Below are 19,698 nucleotides of genomic sequence, written 5' to 3'. Positions count from 1 at the left end.
TGTTCTGTGGGGAGCATGCTTCTCCCTCTGCCTCTGCCTGCCACTCTGTCTGCCTGTGCTCTCTCTCTCTTTCTGACAAATAAATAAATAAAATCTTTAAAAAAAAAAAAGATCAGTCAGCTAGGTTGTAGGATTTCCTTTTCTCTGGCTGTTTGTCTAGTGGGGAGGGTCAGGGTAAGGCAGGCCAGGGTTAGATAGGAAGGATTATATTGATGGGTGTGAATTCTAAGCTGGGTAATGAGGGAAGTGAGACAATAAAGGGTCAAGCCTTTGGCAGTATCAATGGGGTCAAGGGAACTACGGGTCAAATCCAGCTCCCTGGCCATTTTTTCTTTTATTGTGGTAAAATGTACATAGCGTGAAGTTTGCTGTTGTCACCATTTTGAAGTGTACAATTCCAGGGGCGCCTGGCTGGCTCAGTTGGTGGAATATGTGACTTTTGATCTTGGGGTCATGAGTTCAAGCCCCACATTGGGTGTCAAGCCTACTTAAAATAAATGAAAATGAAATACGTTTAAAAGTGTACAACTCAGTGGTATTAATTACATTCGCAGTGTTGTGCAACCATCACTGTTTCCAAAATTTTCCATCACCCCAAACAGAAACACAATATTCATTAAGCAATAACTTCCGTCCCCCCCAACCCCCACCCCGCCACACGCACCCCCTCAGTAACCTCTGCTTTACTTTCTGTCTCGGCTGAATTTGCCTATCTTAGGTATTTCATGCCAGTGGAATCATACAATATGTGATCTTTTGTATTCCGGCTTCTTTTACTTACCATGTTTTCAAGGTTCATCTGTATTGTAGTATATATTAACACTCCATTCCTTTTTAAGGTTAAATAATATTCCATTGTATGGATAGACCACATTCTGTTCACCCACTCATCACTTGAGGGACAGTGGGTGCTTTGCATTTTTTAGCTGCTGTGAACACTGGCATACAATTACCTGTTGGAGTCCCTGTTTTCATTCTTTTGGGTATATACTTAAGAGTGGAACTGCTGGGGCTTATGACAGCCTCTGTCAGGTTTTGTGTGGCCGCTGAGCTAAGAATGGTATGGTCCCTCAAGGTGTTGACATCCTAATCAGTAGAATCTTTAAGTTACCTTGTGTGGCAAAAGGGGCTTTGAAGATACAATTAACGCAAGGATCTTGAGATGGGAAAATTATTCTGGATTATCTGGGTGGGCCAAAGGTCATCATAAAAGAGGCAGAGTCGGAAGAGGAGATATGGTAATAGAAGCAGAGGTTGGAGTGAGCCACTAGAGTGGGGTCACAGTCAAGAAACATGGGGAGGGGCGCCTGGGTGACTCAGTCATTGGGCATCTGTGTTTGGCTCTGGTCATGATCCTGGGTCCTGGGATCAAGCCCTGCATTGGGCTCCCTTCTCGTGGCCTCTTCCACTCCCCCTGTTTGTGTTCCTTCTCTTGCTGTGTCTCTGTCAAATAAATACATAAAATCTTAAAAAAAAAAAAAAAGCAGTCTCTAGAAGCTGGAAAAGGTAAGGAAAGGAGTCTCCCCTAGAGCTTTCAGAAGGAATGCAGCACTGCTGACAACAGGATTTTATTTTTAAAATTCATTCATTTATTTATTTTTAAAGATTTTATTCACTTATTTGTCAGGGAGAGAGAGAGAGAGCATAAGCAGGGGGAGTGGCAGGCAGAGAGAGAAGGAGTCTGACCACAGAGCGAGGAGCCCCAAGTGGGGCTCGATCCCAGGACTCCGGGATCATGACCAGAGCTCAAGGCAGCCACTTAACCTAAGCCACCCAGGCACCCCAGGATTTTTTTTTTTTTATAAATGTTAAACTATATTAAAAAAAAAGATTTTATTATTTGTCAGAGATAGAGAGAGCGAGCGAGCGCAAGCAGGGGGAGCGGCAGGCAGAGGGAGAAGCAGGCTCCCTTGGAGCAGGACCTTGGAGCAGGACCCTGGGATCATGACCTGAGCAGAAGGCAGACACTTAGCCGACTGAGCCACCCAGGCGACCCCGACAGCAGGGTTTTAGTTAAATATAACCCTTTGGACTTCTGACCTCCAGAGAATACATTTGTATTGGTTTAAGCCAGGAACTTGGTGTTAATGTGTTACAGTAGCAATGGGAAAGTATTACATGCCCTTTACAGAAAAAGTTTGCTGACCCTAATTTAGAGCAGGAAGGTGACCGAGAGAATCAGGGTTGGGGGCTCTAAGGGGTCTTGCAGGGGGCACAGTGGACCAAGTTTGGGAGTCCTGGGAATGGGGACAGCCTGGAGTTTGAGGAAGACTTGTGTCACTTGGGCAAAGAGGGCTGAGTCTTGGGAGGGAGTTGGAGTGGGGTGGTGGGTGGGGGCTGCTATGGTATTTCGGGCCTTGGGGGAGGGGCAGCTGAGACGGGTGCGGGGCCAGGGGGGAAGGGGGCATCATTTAGGCACCTTTTGCATAAATGGGGAGACCAGTCTGAGTGACAGGGCCCTCAGGGGGAACCAGTTCCCTAAGAGAAGAGTAACTTCTGGTTCTCATTCCTTCATTCCTTCATTCCTCCATTCAGGCATTATAGACCGGACTCAGTGTATACAGTTATGTGGCCCTGTATCCTATTTGCCCCCCAGAAGTCATCATTTCCTGAGCACATTTCCTGCCCCATACTGAGACTTCCCAGGGACTGGGATCTGTACTTAGAGAAATTGCCCAACATGTTGCTTTAAGGATCGGAGAACATGCATGCAAAAATCTGCAAGGTTGTCGCAATGTCTAGTAACAATGATAGTTCCTAAAGTAACAGTAACTCTTGCGATTAGTAGGAATATTTTAATTAGGAGGCGCGATTTGGGCGGAACCTTGAAGGCGGATGGGATTGGGAAAGGCGGTGGGCAGGAGGGAGGACATTCCAAGGCAGGCGTGGTCTTCCTGAGCCAGGGGCCAATCCTCCAGGAGCCAGGGGACGGGACGTGGGAGGGAGGACGGAAGCTGGCCGCCACAGCGTCCCTTCCTCCTCGCCCCGGGCGGTCACCCGTAGTAGAGAGCGCACCCTGGCGGAAGAGCAGTCCCTCACTGGCTTAGGCATGAATGAGAAGCTTCGGCCCTCCGCCTCCTGCTGTCCAGCCTCCCCACGAAGGGGGAAGTGGGAGGCTGGGTAATAGGGGGTACTAGGCAGCAGCCATCAGACCTCCGGGCCGTGCTGGCAGCCTGCCCCCGGGGCCAATGCCGTCCTGGTCAGCCTCCACCCTTCACTCCCCCAACGAGGCCCCCGTTTCCTAAGGCAGCCCCAGGATCTGAGGCGCCCGGCGCGCCCCCCTTTGCTTCCTCCTCCCCGGCTCCGGGATTCCCAGGCTCCGGAGTCTGGGCTGGGCGGCCAACTGGGCAGGCAGGGAGGGAGGGGGCTGGCTGGCTTCCGAAGTCGGCCCCAAGTTACATGTGGGAAGAGGTGGCTGTGACGCAAGTTTCCAGGGGGCCCTGGGCTCGGAGGGAGCGCGCCAGAGCGGCTCCTCTCCGTGCAGCTGCAACCGTGAAAAAGAAAAAGCCCCGAGCAGCACCCCAGGCTGCCTAAGCCGTCTTCGTCGGGCCCAGCTGCGCGGCCTCTGTCCCCGAGAGCCGCCGAGTACGGAGACCCTGCATCGGGCAGTCTCTGCCGGACCCCGGACGCACGGACTAGGCTCCCTCGCGGTGGCTGGCCTTTTTTTTTTTTTTTTTTTTTTTGCAACGCTTGCCAACCTGTCAGCTGATGGACCTCATCACCCATAGTGGCGCATGTAGCTCGGCCGCAGCTCGCTCCATTCACGCCGCGCCCCCCCAGCGGGCCCACGGCCCCCGGCTCCTGGTGCCAGGGGGGTAGACCCGCAGACCCCGGCCGCAACCAGCCCCCGTGGGCCGGCGCCCCTCTCGCCCGGGCCTTGCGGCGCCCGGGGGGCGCTGCAAATAGTCCTTTGTTTACATGCAATTCCTTACTCCGCGGAAGGAGGCCGGGGGAGTGCTGAGTTTTCACCAGCTGTTTCCCGCCTTGAAACAGACATCTGATCAGCTGCAAACACACACACACATACACACGCCCGGGGAGGCAGGCCGGAGAGACCTCCCTCCCGCCCCTCCCGCCCGCCTCCCTCCCCTCGCCGCCGCCGCCGCCAGCATCTGGGACCGGCCGTTTCTGCACCTCCGTCCGGCGCTGCCCTTTGATTCGGATTTCCATCTTCCATTCTCCGGCGGACCGCGGGACCCGGCTCGTGCAGAGGAGGGGGGCCGATCGCTATGGAGTATTTCATGGTGCCCACTCAGAAGGTGCCCTCTTTGCAACATTTCAGGAAAACAGAGAAAGAAGTGATAGGAGGGCTCTGTAGGTGTGTACTCCTCCTCTCCCCCACCCCCTTCCCATGATTGCAGCCCCCGGCCAGCCCGCCTGGGCTGGCGCGCGTGTGCGCACGCATGGCCCGCGCTGCCGACCCCGCTCGCCTTTCTTAGCCGCCCTGGGCGGCTATAGCCCCGCGCGCCAGGCTTGCGCTGCCGGGTGACCCTCCATCCCCGGAACATGGGGGCCCCAAGCGGCCCCGGTCACTTTTGTCCACTGCAGGCGGGCGAGTCGCGACGTTTGTAAATTGCAAACAGACCCACGTGGTTCTGCAGCAGTCCCGGCCATGCTTGGTGCTAGTGGCTTTCCCCCCCGCGTTTCCTCCTCCCCCTCCTGCCGCGGCTTCCTTCCTCTCCCTCCTTCTTCGCTGTCTCCGGGTCCTCCCCTCCAAGGGGACTTGGGGGGCCCGGGCCACGCGTGGGGCCGCGGCGCGGGCGGCTACAATGCAGCCACGCCGCGTCTCTGGGCGCGGGGGGGGGGGGGGATCGGGGAGCCGGGTGATGTGTTTGCAGCTAGCGGAGCTCTGGCGGGGTTGGGGGGGGCGTGCTCGAGTGGGGGCGCGAGGATGGGTGGGACCCCCGAGGCCGGCACTACCAGCCGGGGGGCGCCGCGGACTCCGGCACGTTGGCGGCCGCTAGCTAGCTTGCCGCCCGCGCCCGGGCGCTGTTTACTAGCGAGGCCTGGACGTGACTCTGCAGCCCTCTTGGAGTAGGCGGACCTCGGCGCGCAGCCTCTCGGGAGCTGTAGTTCCCGGCTCCCCGCTGGAGTGGCATTGTGGGAATTGTAGGCGCCTCCCGACCACGCTTTCCTCGCACAAAGCTCGGCTCTTAAGGGCTGGACGGGCCAGGCAGGCCCGGTGGGAGTGCTTTCTGGCGAGGGGGCACCGGACGCCGCCCCCGGCCTCACGAGGCCGCTGCCTGCCGCATGCAGGTCTGGGCTGTAAACTTTCCCATCCACGCCCCTCCCCCCAGCCATAAACCGAAAGCGTTCAGTCTCGCAGCCGGGTGGGTGCGTGGGTGGGTGATCCTAGGTCCGAGGCCCTCCCCGGGAGCCACTTCCCAGGTCTGGCCCGGGTTGCTCCAGATCCACCCTTCACCAAGGGTGATGGGTGTGTGCACCACTCGCATCCCGTTGCCCTGGACACTTGCTAAAATGCACATGCCGCAACTTCAGTGGCCAGAAGGGCTTGGGCATCTGCATTGGACATGGCCCACGGGACATGGCAGTAATGCATCTGGGACTCTCCTGTATGCCCAAGTTTGGAACCCACAGCCCCTTTACAACCATGCTGCTTCTGGAGCGAAATGGCTCCCTAGGGCTGGGGCCACGTGCTCCGCCGCCCCGGGGCAGGCTGGGCGGGGATTGAGAGAGGAGGAGCCCCGGGCGGTGTGGCCCAGACTGGTGGACATTGACACCAAGGGCTGCAGAAATCGCGTTTAGGGAAGATTGCTGTGCATGGATATACACACACCCCAGCTCGCCCCAGGGCTCCTCCTACCTTAACAGTTTTCAAGTTCAGGATGGTGGGCAGCCAGGGTGGTAGCCACTCTGGGGACTGGCCCTTCCAGAAGGTCTGCCCTGAGGACCTACCTGTAATAGGTAAATTAAAAAATTGTGGAGCTCTTAGTATGTTTTAGGGACTCGTTCTGCTAGATTTTTCTCACTGCATTTTCATACTGTTCTCAGTTAAACAGCCTTAAGATTCTCATATGGGATGAGGACACAGGCCTGAGAAGGGCAAGTGGAAGGGCTGGGGCTTGAATCCTGATCCCAGAGCCCTGCTCCTCCTACCCCTAGTGGCTGGTTGCTCAGAGAACGGCTGGGTGGGGCTATTTGGGCCTGATCCTGGGTAGGCTTGGGGACCTCTGGCCACCAGCCCTAGTACTTTGTTGAATCCTCTCTTGGCCTCTGAGGACTCTGGCTTCACTGTCCCTGTCCTAAGCCCTGCTTTACAGGAGTCCAGCAGTCTTTGGGGTCAGATGCCCCAGCTTCGGGCATGGGGACATGCTCAGCCTGCCTATCTGTGAGACAGTTGTAAGCCCGTGCAGTGGGTGTGGAGTTGGGGCCTCTGGGTTTGTTCATTTTCAGAAGCAGCTGTGGGGTGAGGTGGCATCAAGTGTGTAGACTGGGCATGACATTTGGGCTATGTGGACTGGCTCCTGAGGCTGGCGGGCTTTGGCTTCGTTCCATCCCTCAGGGACTAGAAGGGCTTCCTCCCTCTCTCATCCCTCTCCCAGGCCCACTGGAGGGGACTGTACTGCACAGCAGGCACCGGTGTGGGTCCCGCACCCCGCATCACCCTCCTAGCCCCGCTCATGCCCAAGCTGGGTAGTTTTGGACTTGTGTGGTTGCATTGCTCTCCCCTTCTGTAAAATGGAGCACCTGTGAAGGTTGGCTGTGTGTCTGGAAAGCGCCTGGTGTCTGTTACACTAGCCCTCAAAATTTGTAAAGGCAGGAGGATTGTGGTCTTAAAGTGTTTACCTGCTGCGCTTGGTGGAGGGAAAAAGACCAGTTCCTGGGAGGAAGAGACAGGGCCTTTGGAGTGCGTGCTGAGTCCCTAATCCAGAATGTATATGGCACCTACTCTGTGCGGGCAACTGGAACTGACGCTGTCCTCACAGCTCAGAGTCTGGTGCTGAAGAGTCTTGTCAGCCACATAAGAGAGATCTTGGGATCTCCTGGAGTCCTAGGTACAAACTCTGGAAAAACAAGGCATCCTGTTTTCTTCAATCTCTTTTTTTCTTCTTCCATCTCTCTCTCCCTCCCTCCTATCTTTTTTATAACCTAAGGATCATTTTTCTTTCCTTCCTTATTTATTTATTTTAAAAAGTATTCTCTGTGCCCAATGTAAGGCTTGAACTCATGACTTCCGAGATCAAAAGTCTCATGCTCTACTGACTCTGCCAGCCAGGTGCCCCGCCCCCCCCCCCCCCCCCCCCCATATCTTGTAAATTTCACCATGACCCTATGAAGTGAGGTAGTATTCCCCCATTTTACAGGCTTTGGGAGATGAAGCACCTTAGCATGGGGTTCCACAGCTAGCAAATGGCCGGGCTGGTTTGTACTTGGACACAGTGCAGGGAGCTCCCTCTGATCTGAGGGGCCAAGGAAGCCATAGGGAGGCGAGAGGTGTTCCTGATGGGAACAGCCTGGCCATGCTCTGTTCAGAGCCGAGGGTAGGGGTGGCAGGCTGGGCAGAGTGAAGTGTATGGATAAAAGCATTGGGACTGGGTGAAGGCCCTGAGCTGCTTCAGTACTTGGCCTTGGGGATCCTTGCCGAGGGTCGCTTCTTCCCTCCTGTCCTCCTCTTGGGGTGTGGGAGAAATCCCATGTGGGCTTTCCCACTTCTCACTGTCAATGGTGAGTGGCAGGTGTGTGAGTGACTTTGGGCCATGGAAAATGAGAGTTCTCCGTGGCTAATCTGAGGCTGGAACCAAATCTGGGGGTATAGGTGGATGGGGACTACTTGCCTTTGGGCTGGGCAGGAGAACAGGTACAGGTCAGGATTCTGCCTTGAGTGTGGTCACTACTATAGAGCCTCTGATTGGTATGCTGGTGCTATTCCCAGGGGGCCGTCTGGGGCTACTCTGGTATTGGGGTGGCAGTCTCGGCACCCAGGGGTGGTACCCAAACTGTTTTTGGCCATTGGCTGCCCTTCTGGAGACTGGCTGTCGGAGGGCAGTTCGGGAAGGAGAGAAGCAACAGACACTGGGTGTCAGTGGACCAGGCTCCCTTCTCTGCTCACCTGCGAGTCTGAAGTTGGTGTGGAGGGGTCCGAGGCCCTTACTGTTCCTGTAAATCACGTTTATGTGCGCAAAACTCAGAAGTGTAAGAAACTTTGAGGTATTTGCAGAAAAGTCCCCTTTATCCCTATCTAGTAGAGTAGCTAGAACAGCCCTCTGTTGCAGGAATCTGGTTGGTCAGCATTCGGGAGCCCTGGTTGGCAGCACGCCCACCAGTCAGGACCCCGGTTAGCTGTGATTCCACAGGTCAACAGCTGATTCGCCATGCTTTTGCCAATCAGAACCCCTGATGAGTCAACATTCCGCCAATCAGAACCCCTGGTTAGTCTACATTGTATTAGAGAAACTCAGCTGAGTTTCTGAGTATTAGAGAAACTCGGAAACCTGTAACTTACAGGGCTGTTTAGGTGAGTTATCCATTAGGGTCTTGGCAGTCCGTCACAAGGAACTGCAGCTTTGGGGTGAAGTCTGTTTTCTGGGACTTAAGTCTGCATTAGGTTCCCCTGTAGCTGGTTTCTGAACCAGGAGGCTGGGCGGATATACTTGGTGGTGAAGGGAGCAGAACGGCTGGAATGTTCCGAAGAGCCAGGATGAGCGGGCTCCTGCCCCCTGCCTGGGTCCTTCACTCTCCGTTGGTGTCCCCAGTTCCTGGGCGTCCTGGGGAGAAGGATGGAGCTGAGGGTCTCCCAGGGCAGAGATTTTCATGGGTGGCCGAGGTGGCTGGTTGGGGGAAGTGGGGCTGAACTCTGGTTTCCTCTGTGGGTCCAGGGGAGTTGGTAGGACTTGGATAGGGGCGGGGTGGGGGGGCAGTGGGGGCTGGGACGTGCAGGAGCCTCACTGCCTGCACCCTCCTCCTCCTGTCTTTCATGGTGGACTTGGGCAGGTCACTTCACCTCTGTGCGGTGACACTCTTCGTCGGGAGGGTCAGGGACGCTATCTACTGAGGCCATACACGGGGCTCTGGTAAGCGGCAGCCGCTTTGTGAGCCATCAGTGGAGGGTACCATCAGCAGGTGTAGGAGAGCTGGGCCTTGGCATCTGCAGGTGCCTGTTGAACCCTGGTCTGGCTGTCTGACCTTGGTGGCTTGGCCTCCTCTGGACATCTCACCCCACCTCTTTTTTTTTTTTTTAAGTAAGCTCTATACCCGACATGGGCCTTGAACTCATGACTCCAAGATCAAGAGTCATAGGCTCTTCTGACTGAGCCAGCCAGGCTTCTTACCCCCCTCTTCTTCTTCTCCCCCTTCTGTAATCTACCCTCCCACCACAGAGGGTCTGGAGGGTACATCCAGACCAGGGAGCCGGGACTAGGTTCTACACCCCCCCCGCCCCCCCCGCCAAGGGCAGGCAAGCCACTATGTATCAGGTCTCAGGGTGGCATCCTCTCTGCCACCCCATTGCCTCCACTGTAGGGGCAGGGAAACTGGGATGAGTGAGGTGCCTCTCGCCCAGAATTGGAGCCATATGACTGGTGGTCTGACTCTTAAGACTCTGGCCCTCATTCTGAGCCCTGAGTCTCATCTGTGAAGAAAGGGTTGTGGCCCCCTTTCGAGCATCGACACTCCAGGGCACCGTGAGGAAACTGCATCCTGATGGAGGGGGTCCAGGGAGGACTTGGGGGTGCTGGTGGAGGAGAGGGCTTGTCTGTGGACCTCCAGCTGAGGCTGATGTGGACTGCCTCTCTGTCAGGAGAGAAGGCCAAGGCCCAGGAAGGGGCAGGGTGAGTGCAGGGTCCTGCAGGCCTGGAATGGGACAGACGGGGTAGGCGGGGGGGGGGGGGGGGGGGGGGGGCGGCCAGGAAAGGTCTTGGCTGTCTCTAGCTGTCACAGAAGTGTTCTCCTGGGTTTCTAAAGATTTTTTTTTTAATTTTTTATTTATTTATTTGACAGAGAGAGATCACAAGCAGGCAGAGAGGCAGGCAGAGAGAGAGGAGGAAGCAGGCCCCCCACTGAGCAGAGAGCCCGATGCAGGGCTTGATCCCAGGACCCTAAGATCATGACCTGAGCCGAAGGCAGCGGCCCAACCTGCTGAGCCACCCAGGCGCCCCTCTCCTGGGTTTCTGAGCAAACTCCTTTCCACTTGGGGATGGGCATGGGTGCTTGGGCACCTCTTTGAGCCCCGGGTCCCCATCGATGGAATAAGGCTGCCCATATTCCTTTTCCCCACTTCTCTAAAACCAGGGGTGTGAGCTCTCTTGGCCCAGGCCTGGACCAGGTCACCCCAGGAGGGCCCCTCAGGAAGAAGCCAGGGCTGTGGCTTTGGGTGGGGCCGGTGGCCTCTTCTGGGAGCCCAGCATCTGGAAGCCATCAGGCCAGGGGCGGGGGAGTTGCAGGAGAGGGCCAGGAAAGGGGGAATGCCTCCTCTAGGCCACACACAGGCCCACCCCTCGGGAGCGGTGGCATTGGGCCCACAGGCCCTGCTGCTGTCTTTGCCTCCTGCCAATGCCTCTGGGCCCACAGCCTCTCCCCCTTCCACTGGCCGCCTTCTCTCTCACCCTGCTGGCTGCTGCCACTGTAGGATGCAGTCACGTAATTTGCAGTAACATTGCCGACTGCATGCTGGGAGCTTTGCTTCGCTGGCACTGGGTGGGCCTGCCTCGGGGTGCGTGGACTTGGGGGGAAGGGTTTCCAGGGGCGCTTGATCTGATGCCCCCTCTTGGAGTGAGGGGTACCTGTCTCATTTTTGAAGTCTCAGCCCTGTCTGGGGCCAGGCTGCGGGAGGGATGTGCTCCCCAGTCCTCAAGCAGGCAGCGCTGAGGGAGGGTGGTCCAGGTGTGTAACAAGGAGCTTAGAAGTGTCGCAGGGACAGGTGTCTGCAGTTGCTCTTAGGGACCGTTGGTATCAGAATCACAGAGATTCTTGGTAGCCATTCAGGCTTCGGCGCCCCACCCACACATGCCGGCCCGGCACTGGGGCTGGGACCTGGGAGCTTCCCAGAGTGTACTATTCCATCACCCTCCTGGTCTGCCGCGAGTGTAGGCAAATTCTGCACCGGCAGGGGATGATAGCTCTACTAGGGGCCCTCTGCAGAGGGATTGGAAAGACAGGGTCCCGCCAGGGCAGGGCACGGAGGGTACCTAGCCTGAGCCTGTCTCTGTCCTCCCCTGCAGCCTTGCCAACATTCCACTGACCCCTGAGACTCAGCGGGACCAGGAGCGGCGGATTCGGCGGGAGATTGCCAACAGCAACGAGCGGAGACGCATGCAGAGCATCAACGCGGGCTTCCAGTCCCTCAAGACCCTCATCCCCCACACAGATGGAGAGAAGCTCAGCAAGGTGGGTTAGGGCCCGGAAGTTTCCTGGAGGAAGTGGTGGGCTCCGGTGGGGAGAAGAAAGTGAGCCTTGGCAGAGGCTGCCTGCTAGGTCCCTGACGCGTCCCTCCCGCCCCCAGGCAGCCATTCTCCAGCAGACGGCAGAGTACATCTTCTCCCTGGAGCAGGAGAAGACCAGGCTCCTGCAGCAAAACACACAGCTCAAGCGCTTTATCCAGGTAGTGCCCCTCCCCCACCCCTATGGAGGCCCCGTTGCTGCCTCAGTGCCCTGCTGTCCTCCTGGCTCCCTTTCCCTTGTTTGGCCTGTCCTGGCTCCACCGTGGCCTTGGACTTCGATGGGGTTAAGGGCTGCATCTTTGCCACCGACTTGCCTACTTCAGGCGTTTGCCTTCCTGGGCCTAAGTTTACCCATCGGTCAAGTGCAGTGGGGTGGGCTCTGGAAAGGAAGTCCATTCTGCCTCCCTGCCTGGCCTTTGGCCATTTTTTGGCTTTGTAGAACGGGGCTCCTTAGTGCCGGTGCACCTGGGCCAGGCAGGCTTGGGGGCTGTGGGGGGGTCCTCTGACTTTGCTGCTGTTGGTAGTATGGGGGCACACTCACTGGTCCCTTGGGGTCCCCAGGAGCTGAGCGGCTCATCCCCCAAGCGGCGGCGGGCTGAGGACAAGGACGAGGGCATCGGGTCGCCGGACATCTGGGAGGACGAGAAGGCGGAGGATTTGCGCCGGGAGATGATCGAGCTGAGGCAGCAGCTGGACAAGGAGCGCTCGGTGCGCATGATGCTGGAGGAGCAGGTGAGGCTCCTGGGTTGAACAGGTATTTGCAGGAGCACCTGCCTTGTTCCTGACCTACGAGTGAGGGACCCAGCGGGGACCAAAGCAGACAGCTCACTTTCCTCGGGGTCACTGTCTGTATGGGGTGGAGGAACCTTAGTCAGAGGATCTCACACTGTAAAAACACAGCTGTGGGCCGTCTGGGGCGCTCAGGTCACGATGTCATGGTCCTGGGATCCAGCCCCATGTCGTGCTCCCTGCTCAGTGGGGAGTCTGCTTGTCCCTCTCTTTCTATAACCCCCTGCCCCCCACTTGTCTGCGCAGGCATGCGCTCTTGCTCGCTCTCAAGTAAATGACTTTTTTTTTTTTTTTAAAGATTTTATTTATTTATTTGGCAGACAGAGATCACAAGTAGGCAGAGAGGCAGGCAGAGAGAGAGGAAGGGAAGCAGGCTCCTTGCCGAGCAGAGAGCCCAACTCAGGGTTGAGATCATGACCCAAGCCGAAGGCAGAGGATTAATCCACTGAGCTACCCAGAGGCCCCTCAAGTAAATGACTTCTTAACAAAAGAAAGTAAGATAAAAACACAGCTGTAATAAAAGCCACATGCCAGCGGTGGGCACCAGAGAGGCGGACTTGGGCTGGTTGCAGAGAGGCTGCTTCACGGCCTCTCCGTGGAAGTGACTTTTGCTGAGGTTGGGAGGTCAAGTCTGGAAGTCAACCATGCAGAGAGGGGAGAAGGGTGCTCCGCCCAGAATAGCCTGGGCAGGGACCTGGCGGTGGGAGGGGAGTGCGGGCGAGAGGGCGGCAGGAGAGGAGATGAGTCATGGCGAGTCCGGCAGGCTGAGCTGAGGACTTTGGTCTCTACCTTAAGGGTGGCCGAGCACCATACTAGGGCTTGGCGGAGGACAGAGCTTGGGGTGGCCGACCTGAAGGGTCCCAGGGCCAGGCTGGGGGGAGGCGACAGGGTGTGGCCCAAGCCCTGCCCCTGAACCTATTGCCCTGTCCCCAGGTGCGCTCGCTGGAGGCCCACATGTATCCGGAAAAGCTCAAGGTGATCGCCCAGCAGGTGCAGCTGCAGCAGCAGCAGGAGCAGGTGCGGCTGCTGCACCAGGAGAAACTAGAGCGGGAGCAGCAGCACCTGCGGACCCAGGTGAGCGGGAGGCGTCCAGGAGGGGCTCTCACCTGAGTATCCATGCCTCTGGGCTTCAGTGGGGTGACTCAGTGCCCTTCAGTGCTTAGGGCACTGAAGCCTTGTAGTGGCTCTTGGAGGCCTGAGCTCTTACTCTTCTGATATTACTGATGGCAGAGTTGAGGCACAGAAAAGTTACATTGTATGCCCACTCGGGATCCTCAGGGACTTGGCCGTCTAAACCCAGCATCTACGCTCCTGACAACCAGTGTGTTTTTCTTTAAGATTTATTTACTTTTATTTATTTATTTATTTATTTTTAAAGATTTTTATTTATTTATTTGACAGACAGAGATCACAAGTAGGCAGAGAGGCAGGCAGAGAGAGAGAAAGGAGGAAGCAGGCTCCCTGCTGAGCAGAGAGCCCGATGTGGGACTTGATCCCACACTCTGGGATCATGACTTGAGCCGAAGGCAGAGGCTTTAACCCACTGAGCCACCCAGGCACCCCGAGATTTATTTACTTTTTAAAAAATTTTTATTTACTGATTTTAGAGAGAGTGAGTGAAAGGGAGCATGAGTGGGGGGAGGGGCAGAGGGAGAGAGACTCGGAAGTGGACTCCCTGCTGAGCGTGGAGCCTGACTCGATCTCACGACCCTGAGATTGTGACCGGACCTAAAATTAAGAGTCGGATGTTTAACCGACTGAGCTATCCAGGTGCCCCTCAGCCAGGGGATTTATTAGATGTTGAAGTGCTTCCTTTGTGCTGGAGAGCGGGGTTGGAGGGGCAGGGGATCTCGGATGGCTGGAAGCGCCTCTCTCGACCTCCTTTCCCTCCTTTCCCTCCTTTTTAAAATAAGAGGGGTGAAGCACAAACTGGCTGGCCCTCTGAGTGAAGGAGTTCGAGGGCTGGGGTGGCTGGCAGAGGCTCTCTCAAAGCAGATGGTTTTGAGGGCCATCCTCTGTGAGCGACAGAAGGGAAGGGGCAGCTCCTGGAACCTTCAGAAAGAGACTGAGGGCCTCTGTCTTGCAGCTCCTGCCCCCTCCGGCCCCCACCCACCACCCCACAGTGATCGTGCCCGCGCCACCCCCTCCCTCCCACCACATCAACGTTGTCACCATGGGCCCCTCCTCGGTCATCAACTCTGTTTCCACGTCCCGGCAAAATCTGGACACCATCGTGCAGGTACCTGGGCTTGGGGACGGGTTCTCGTGTGGGAACAGGCCCTTTGTGTCCATCCCCGCTTCTCCCTTTCTGTGTCTGCGGTGGGAGGCGGCTCCAGAGAAGGTTTCGGGCAGAGAAGGAGGGGGTGGGCAGCATGCCCTGGAAGACCCCGTTCCTTCCCTCTGTGGGATTTGCTGAGAGGGCTCTTTGCTCCCTGAGAGCCCTGGTGTCAGGCTCCTGCATCCAGCTCTCGGGTTGGTTCAGAGCTTCCTCTGAGCTCCATCTCCCAGGACCCGAGGCGGGGTGCAGGTGGCAGCGGCTGGGTGGGAGACAGGGAAGCCTCGAGCGCAGGAGGAAGAAAGGAGATGATCGGCTCTGTGGGTCAGGCCCAAGGTTTCTGCTGTGCCCACCTTCGCGTGGTGCCCCTTGGGCAACCCAACAGCGTCACAAAGAAAGAAACCAGAAAACCCCATCAACCCCTGTAACTGTAGTTGCACATAAACCCAGTAAATTGAATAATAAAGTTAATGACAGAGACCATGCATAAGTGAACAGGCACTTTGAAATATATCCATGGGGGACGCTCGTGATTCTCTTGAGGAGTTTTTCAGCTTAGCAGAGGAGTTCCAAAGGTTGGGCGGGCCAGTCGCTCTCTTGCCAGGCTCACTTGTGGGCCTTTCTGGGCTGTGTGTGGGGGATGGGAGGGGATGGTGGCTGTCCGAGTGTCCTCAGCAGCCCTCATCACAGCCTGCCCCACCCCCCCGCCCCAGGCGATCCAGCACATCGAGGGCACCCAGGAAAGGCAGGAGCAGGAGGAGGAACAGCGGCGAGCGGTCATCGTGAAGCCAGCCCGCAGCTGCCCCGAGGCCCACGCCTCTGACACCGCCTCCGATTCAGAGGCCTCAGACAGCGACGCCATGGACCAGAGCCGGGAGGAGCCAGCAGGGAACGGGGGGCTTCCCTGACCACCCCCCAGCCCTCCTCTCCCTTCCTGGGGCTGGAGGGGGCCGGGGGGCAGCAACAGGGAGCGACGCAGGTGAACGAGTGAGGAATTTTTACAAAATTATGACGTCATTTGGGTCTCTTTTATGACCTCTTTTTCAATACTGTAAATCCACCTTTGAGCGAAGCCACCTGGCCTGAGGTCCCGGGGGGCTGGGGTGGCAGGAGCTCGTGGGAGCACCGGGACACCTGGGGCTGGGCCTCGCCCCGGAGGCTGGGGGAAGCTGACACAGCCTGGCCTCTCTCCGCCAAAAAGCATTTTTTCATTTCAACGTGTTTTTAAGAACAGGGAAAATCAAACAAAACCCCAAGGTATTCTGCCCTCCCCAGAACCAGCCTGAGACCGTCAGTTTTTGACTCTTTCCCTCCTCTTTTTGTTTTTTTCCTTTCTCCTGTAAGCACTTACATGGGTTGGGGGTCTGGCTGGGTCAGGGCTCTCTGGGGGCCCCGGGGGTCTACAGTGCTTCTCGGTTGGGGTTTGCTGCTGCCCTTCTCCCCTCCCCTCCCGGCCTCGGCTCAGCACGAGGATTTGCTACTCCCAATCACCACCCAGCCCCACCTCTCCCTCCGGATTTCCCATCTTCTACCCCAAAAATGTCTTTGTCTTTCTCTTTTTGTTTTGTTTGTTGTTGGTTCTTTTGGTTTTGGTTTCGTTTATCTTTTTTGTTTCTTGTTTCTTGGTTTTTTTTTTGTTGTTGTTGTTTTGCTTTTTTGTTTTGAAATTTTTTTTCTTACAATTTTGAGGTCTTTGTGTTCAAGGAGAAACTATTATATTTTGTTAAGAAAGTGGGGGGAAAAACCAAGAGGCCACCGTGCCTTTATAAAGAAACAAAATAAAGTTTGTACTTTGTTTTTTAGGTTCTGTGTCTCCTGGGTGTGTGTTGTCCTGAGGAGCTGGGGAAGGCTCCTGGAGTAGAGTATGGGTGCTCTTGGGGCCCCCCAGAAGGGACTGGGTGTGCCTGAGCGTGATGACTTCCCTCAGCTTGTGTTGCAATGAGCAGTCAGGGTTCCAGACTCCAGGGTTCCCAGGATTACTCCCTCAATCGTGCAGAGACGGGAGATGGTGTTGGGGGTGGGAGGAGTGTCTCCCAACTCCTTGGTGGGAGGCAAGGAGAGAATGAACCACCAAGAAATAGGTTCCTATGTCTTAGAGAAAGGACACAGGATGTTCAGGGGTCCTGGTTGTCCCTGGGCTTTGCCACTTCCTCATCTTGTGTAACCTCCCTGAACCTCAGTCTCCCCAGCTACGGAAGGGAGTGTTACCTCCTGGTGTGGTGTTAAAGAGAGCAGGTCCTGGAGTCTGTCTGCCAGCAGCCAGTTCCTTCTTGGGGGAGCCCGTTGATCTCTGAGCCTCAGTTTCATCATCATCTGAAGCTGGAAGTCAGCGGACAAGGGAAGTTTGCCTTATTGGGTAGGGTGGTGGATCTTAAAGTCTCTTAATCCTCCGTGCCCAGAGAGAGCTTTACAGACTGCTCCTCTTGGGGTGCCTGGGTGGTATAGTCAGTCGGTTGAGCAGTTGAGTGTCTAACTCTGGGTTTTGCGGCAGTTAGTAATCTCAGGGTCATGAGATCGAGCCTTGCATTGGGCTCTACGCACAGTGTGGCATCTGCTTAGGACTTTCTCCCTCTACCTGCCCCCCCCCACCCCCGCACATGTGCTCTCCTCTCTCAAATAGGTAAATAAAAACAAAAAACCAAAAAAACCCCTCAAGTGTTCCCCTTTTCCTGCTTTTTGTCATGTGTGCATTGTGACAGGTACATGGGCACTGAGGCCAGAGAGGAATGACCACTTCACATCTCACCCCACGGTGAATGCCTCTAGACACCGGCTTATTGAATAGAAAGGGAGGCAGGAGCCTGAACTTTTTTTTTTAGAACTTCCAATGTTTCTTTTTTTTTTTTTTAAGATTTTATTTATGTATTTGAGAGAGAGAGAGAATGAGAGACAGATAGAGCATGAGAAGGGGAAGGGTCAGAGGGAGAAGCAGACTCCCTGCCGAGTAGGGAGCCCGATGCGGGGAACTCGATCCCAGGACTCCAGGATCATGACCTGAGCCAAAGGCAGTCGCCCAACCAACTGAGCCACTCAGGTGCCCCAAACCTTTAATGTTTTTAGGTGAAATTCACATAACTTAAAATTAAGTATTTTATTTTAAAGATTTTATCTATTTATTTGACAGAGATCACAAGTAGGCAGAGAGGCAGGCAGAGAGAGGGGAAGCAGGCTCCCCGCTGAGCAGAGCCCGATGTGGGGCTCAATCCCAGGACCCTGAGATCATGACCTGAGCTGAAGGCAGAGGCTTTAACCCACTGAGCCACCCAGGTGCCCCAAATTAAGTATTTTAAAGTGAACAATTCACTTTATAGTGAATGAATATAGTATATTCATTGTTGGGTAACTGACACCTCTATCCATTTCCAAAACCTTTGGATCACTTCTAAATGAACTCCTTACCTCCTTCAGTCTCTCCCCATTCCTCCCTCCTCCCAGTCCTTGGCAACCACCAATCTGCTTTCTGTTGGAGTTTTTTTGTTTTGTTTTAATATTTTGTTTATTTGACAGAGAGCTAGAGAGAGAGCACAAGCAAGCAGAGCGGCAGGGAGAGGGGGAGAGAGAGAAGCAGGCTCTCTGCCGAGCAGGGAGCCCGATGCGGGGCTCAATCCCAGGACTCTAGAATCATGACCAGAGCCGAAGGCAGCTGCTTAACCAACTGAGCCACCCGGGCACCCCTCTGTTGGAGTTTTTAAAGATGAAAATGTTTTAGAGTTTTAAAAATGAAAGTGTAGCTTACTTTTAGTAAAAGTCACACTTTTTAGTTTTTGGTTCTATGAGTTTTAACAAATGTGTAGAGTTGTGTAACGATCACTACAGTCCTCCTCATCCTCATTGTTGCCACTGTCTCTTTGTAGTCCAGATGCTGGCAACCACACCGATCTGTTCTATAGTTTTACCTTTTCCAAAATGTCATATAAATGGAATCATGCAATGTCTACCTCTTCACTTTAGCTAGCTTCTTTCACTTAGCGTTATAGCAAATTTTCCTTTTTTGGGTCTACACAGATGAATTTACTTAATCACATTAGAAGGCGTGACTGAGGGGAGGGGCTTACCTAGGATCTGGGTGGGGATGCCCCTTCCCAAGGACCGAGGAGCTACCCTTTCGAAAGGGCCAGGTGCAAAGCGCTCTGGACAGGTTCCATGCAGCTCCTAAGAGCCTCAATAGAGGGCGCTGTGGGCCCAGGGCGCCAGGCCCGGCGAGGGCGGAGGCTCCGCCTCTTTCCGGTGCTCGCGGGACTGTTCAGTTCCTATAGGCCAGAAGAGGAACTTGGAGGCGGGGCCAGAAAGTCCCCCTCCTCCGACCCTCTGGCGCGCCTGGCGACAGTAGGCGGTCTCCCCAGCAGGCGGCGGAAGTCAAGGGCGCGGAGGCGGCCCCGCCCTTTCCCGGACACGACCCCCACCAATCCCGCCTCCTCGGTGCGCATGCTCCTTGGCGCCTCAGGCGGCCTAGAGCGCGCTCCCGCCCGCCTGCTCTCTTGGCCCCGCCCCTGTCCCCGCCCCCCGCGCTCTCTCACGCACGCCTCGCACGCAAACGCCGCAAACGTGCGGCTTCCGCGTGTTCCCCGCGCGGAGGCGCTCGCCTACTTCCTCACGCGCCTGAGGGAGCAAAGGACTCGCCCAGGTGTTAGTGCCGTATCCGGCGCGGTGCGGCGAGAGTCTTAGTGGAAGGAACAGAGACGCAGTGGAAGGAAGAGGTGACGTTAATTTTAATGACATGTTTAATTTTTAAGCCACAGCATCCACAGTGTCATCTCAGAACAGGTGACGAATGTAAGAAACTATGCAGGAAATACCTCATTTTTTTCTTCCTGCCGCGTTTGGGAAGCTTGTCTGCCTTGGCCGTGCCTATGTGGGGACAGCCACAAGTCCAGGGTCAGCAGCCTCGCGCGGGGCAGCGACAGGGTCCAGGGTCAGCAGGAACGAGAGTGACAGTGACAGGGTCCAGGGTCAGGAGCCACGAGAGGGACAGTGACAGGGGTCCAGGGTGAGCAGCCACGAGGGGGACAGTGACAGGGGTCCAGGGTGAGCAGCCACGAGGGGGACAGTGACAGGGGTCCAGGGTGAGCAGCCACGAGGGGGACAGTGACAGGGTCCAGGGTGAGCAGCCATGAGGGGAAAGTGACAGGGGTCTGGGGTCAGCAGCCACGAGGGGGACAGTGACAGGGTGCAGGGTCAGCAGCCATGAGGGGGACAGTGACGGGTCCAGGGACAGCAGCCACACTGGGGTGTGTGTGA

General features: G+C 56.0%; 1 protein-coding gene across 5 annotated transcripts in view; it reads left to right on the top strand.

Annotated features, from left to right (window-relative positions):
- Window positions 1-16,262, top strand: part of TFAP4 (transcription factor AP-4) — a 35,312-nt gene extending 19,050 nt beyond the window's left edge. For 2 of the 5 annotated variants that reach the window (XM_047713878.1, XM_047713877.1), the window contains 6 exons: window positions 11,178-11,343; window positions 11,459-11,557; window positions 11,958-12,128; window positions 13,119-13,259; window positions 14,272-14,424; window positions 15,174-16,262. In XM_047713878.1, the coding sequence (XP_047569834.1) occupies window positions 11,269-11,343; window positions 11,459-11,557; window positions 11,958-12,128; window positions 13,119-13,259; window positions 14,272-14,424; window positions 15,174-15,368 (834 nt within the window). In that variant the 5' untranslated portion in view covers window positions 11,178-11,268 and the 3' untranslated portion in view covers window positions 15,369-16,262. Of the gene's footprint in view, window positions 1-3,763; window positions 4,319-4,907; window positions 5,926-11,177; window positions 11,344-11,458; window positions 11,558-11,957; window positions 12,129-13,118; window positions 13,260-14,271; window positions 14,425-15,173 lie in introns of those variants that run through there. The other 3 variants (XM_047713875.1, XM_047713876.1, XM_047713879.1) reach the window with 3 other exon arrangements.
- Window positions 16,263-19,698: the final 3,436 nt, after the last annotated feature.

The sequence above is a fragment of the Lutra lutra genome, chromosome 18 (assembly GCF_902655055.1).
Source record: "Lutra lutra chromosome 18, mLutLut1.2, whole genome shotgun sequence".
In the NCBI taxonomy this organism is placed as follows: domain Eukaryota; kingdom Metazoa; phylum Chordata; class Mammalia; order Carnivora; family Mustelidae; genus Lutra; species Lutra lutra.
Note: the sequence above shows the minus strand (reverse complement) of the source record. Positions and strands in the feature narration are given on the sequence as shown.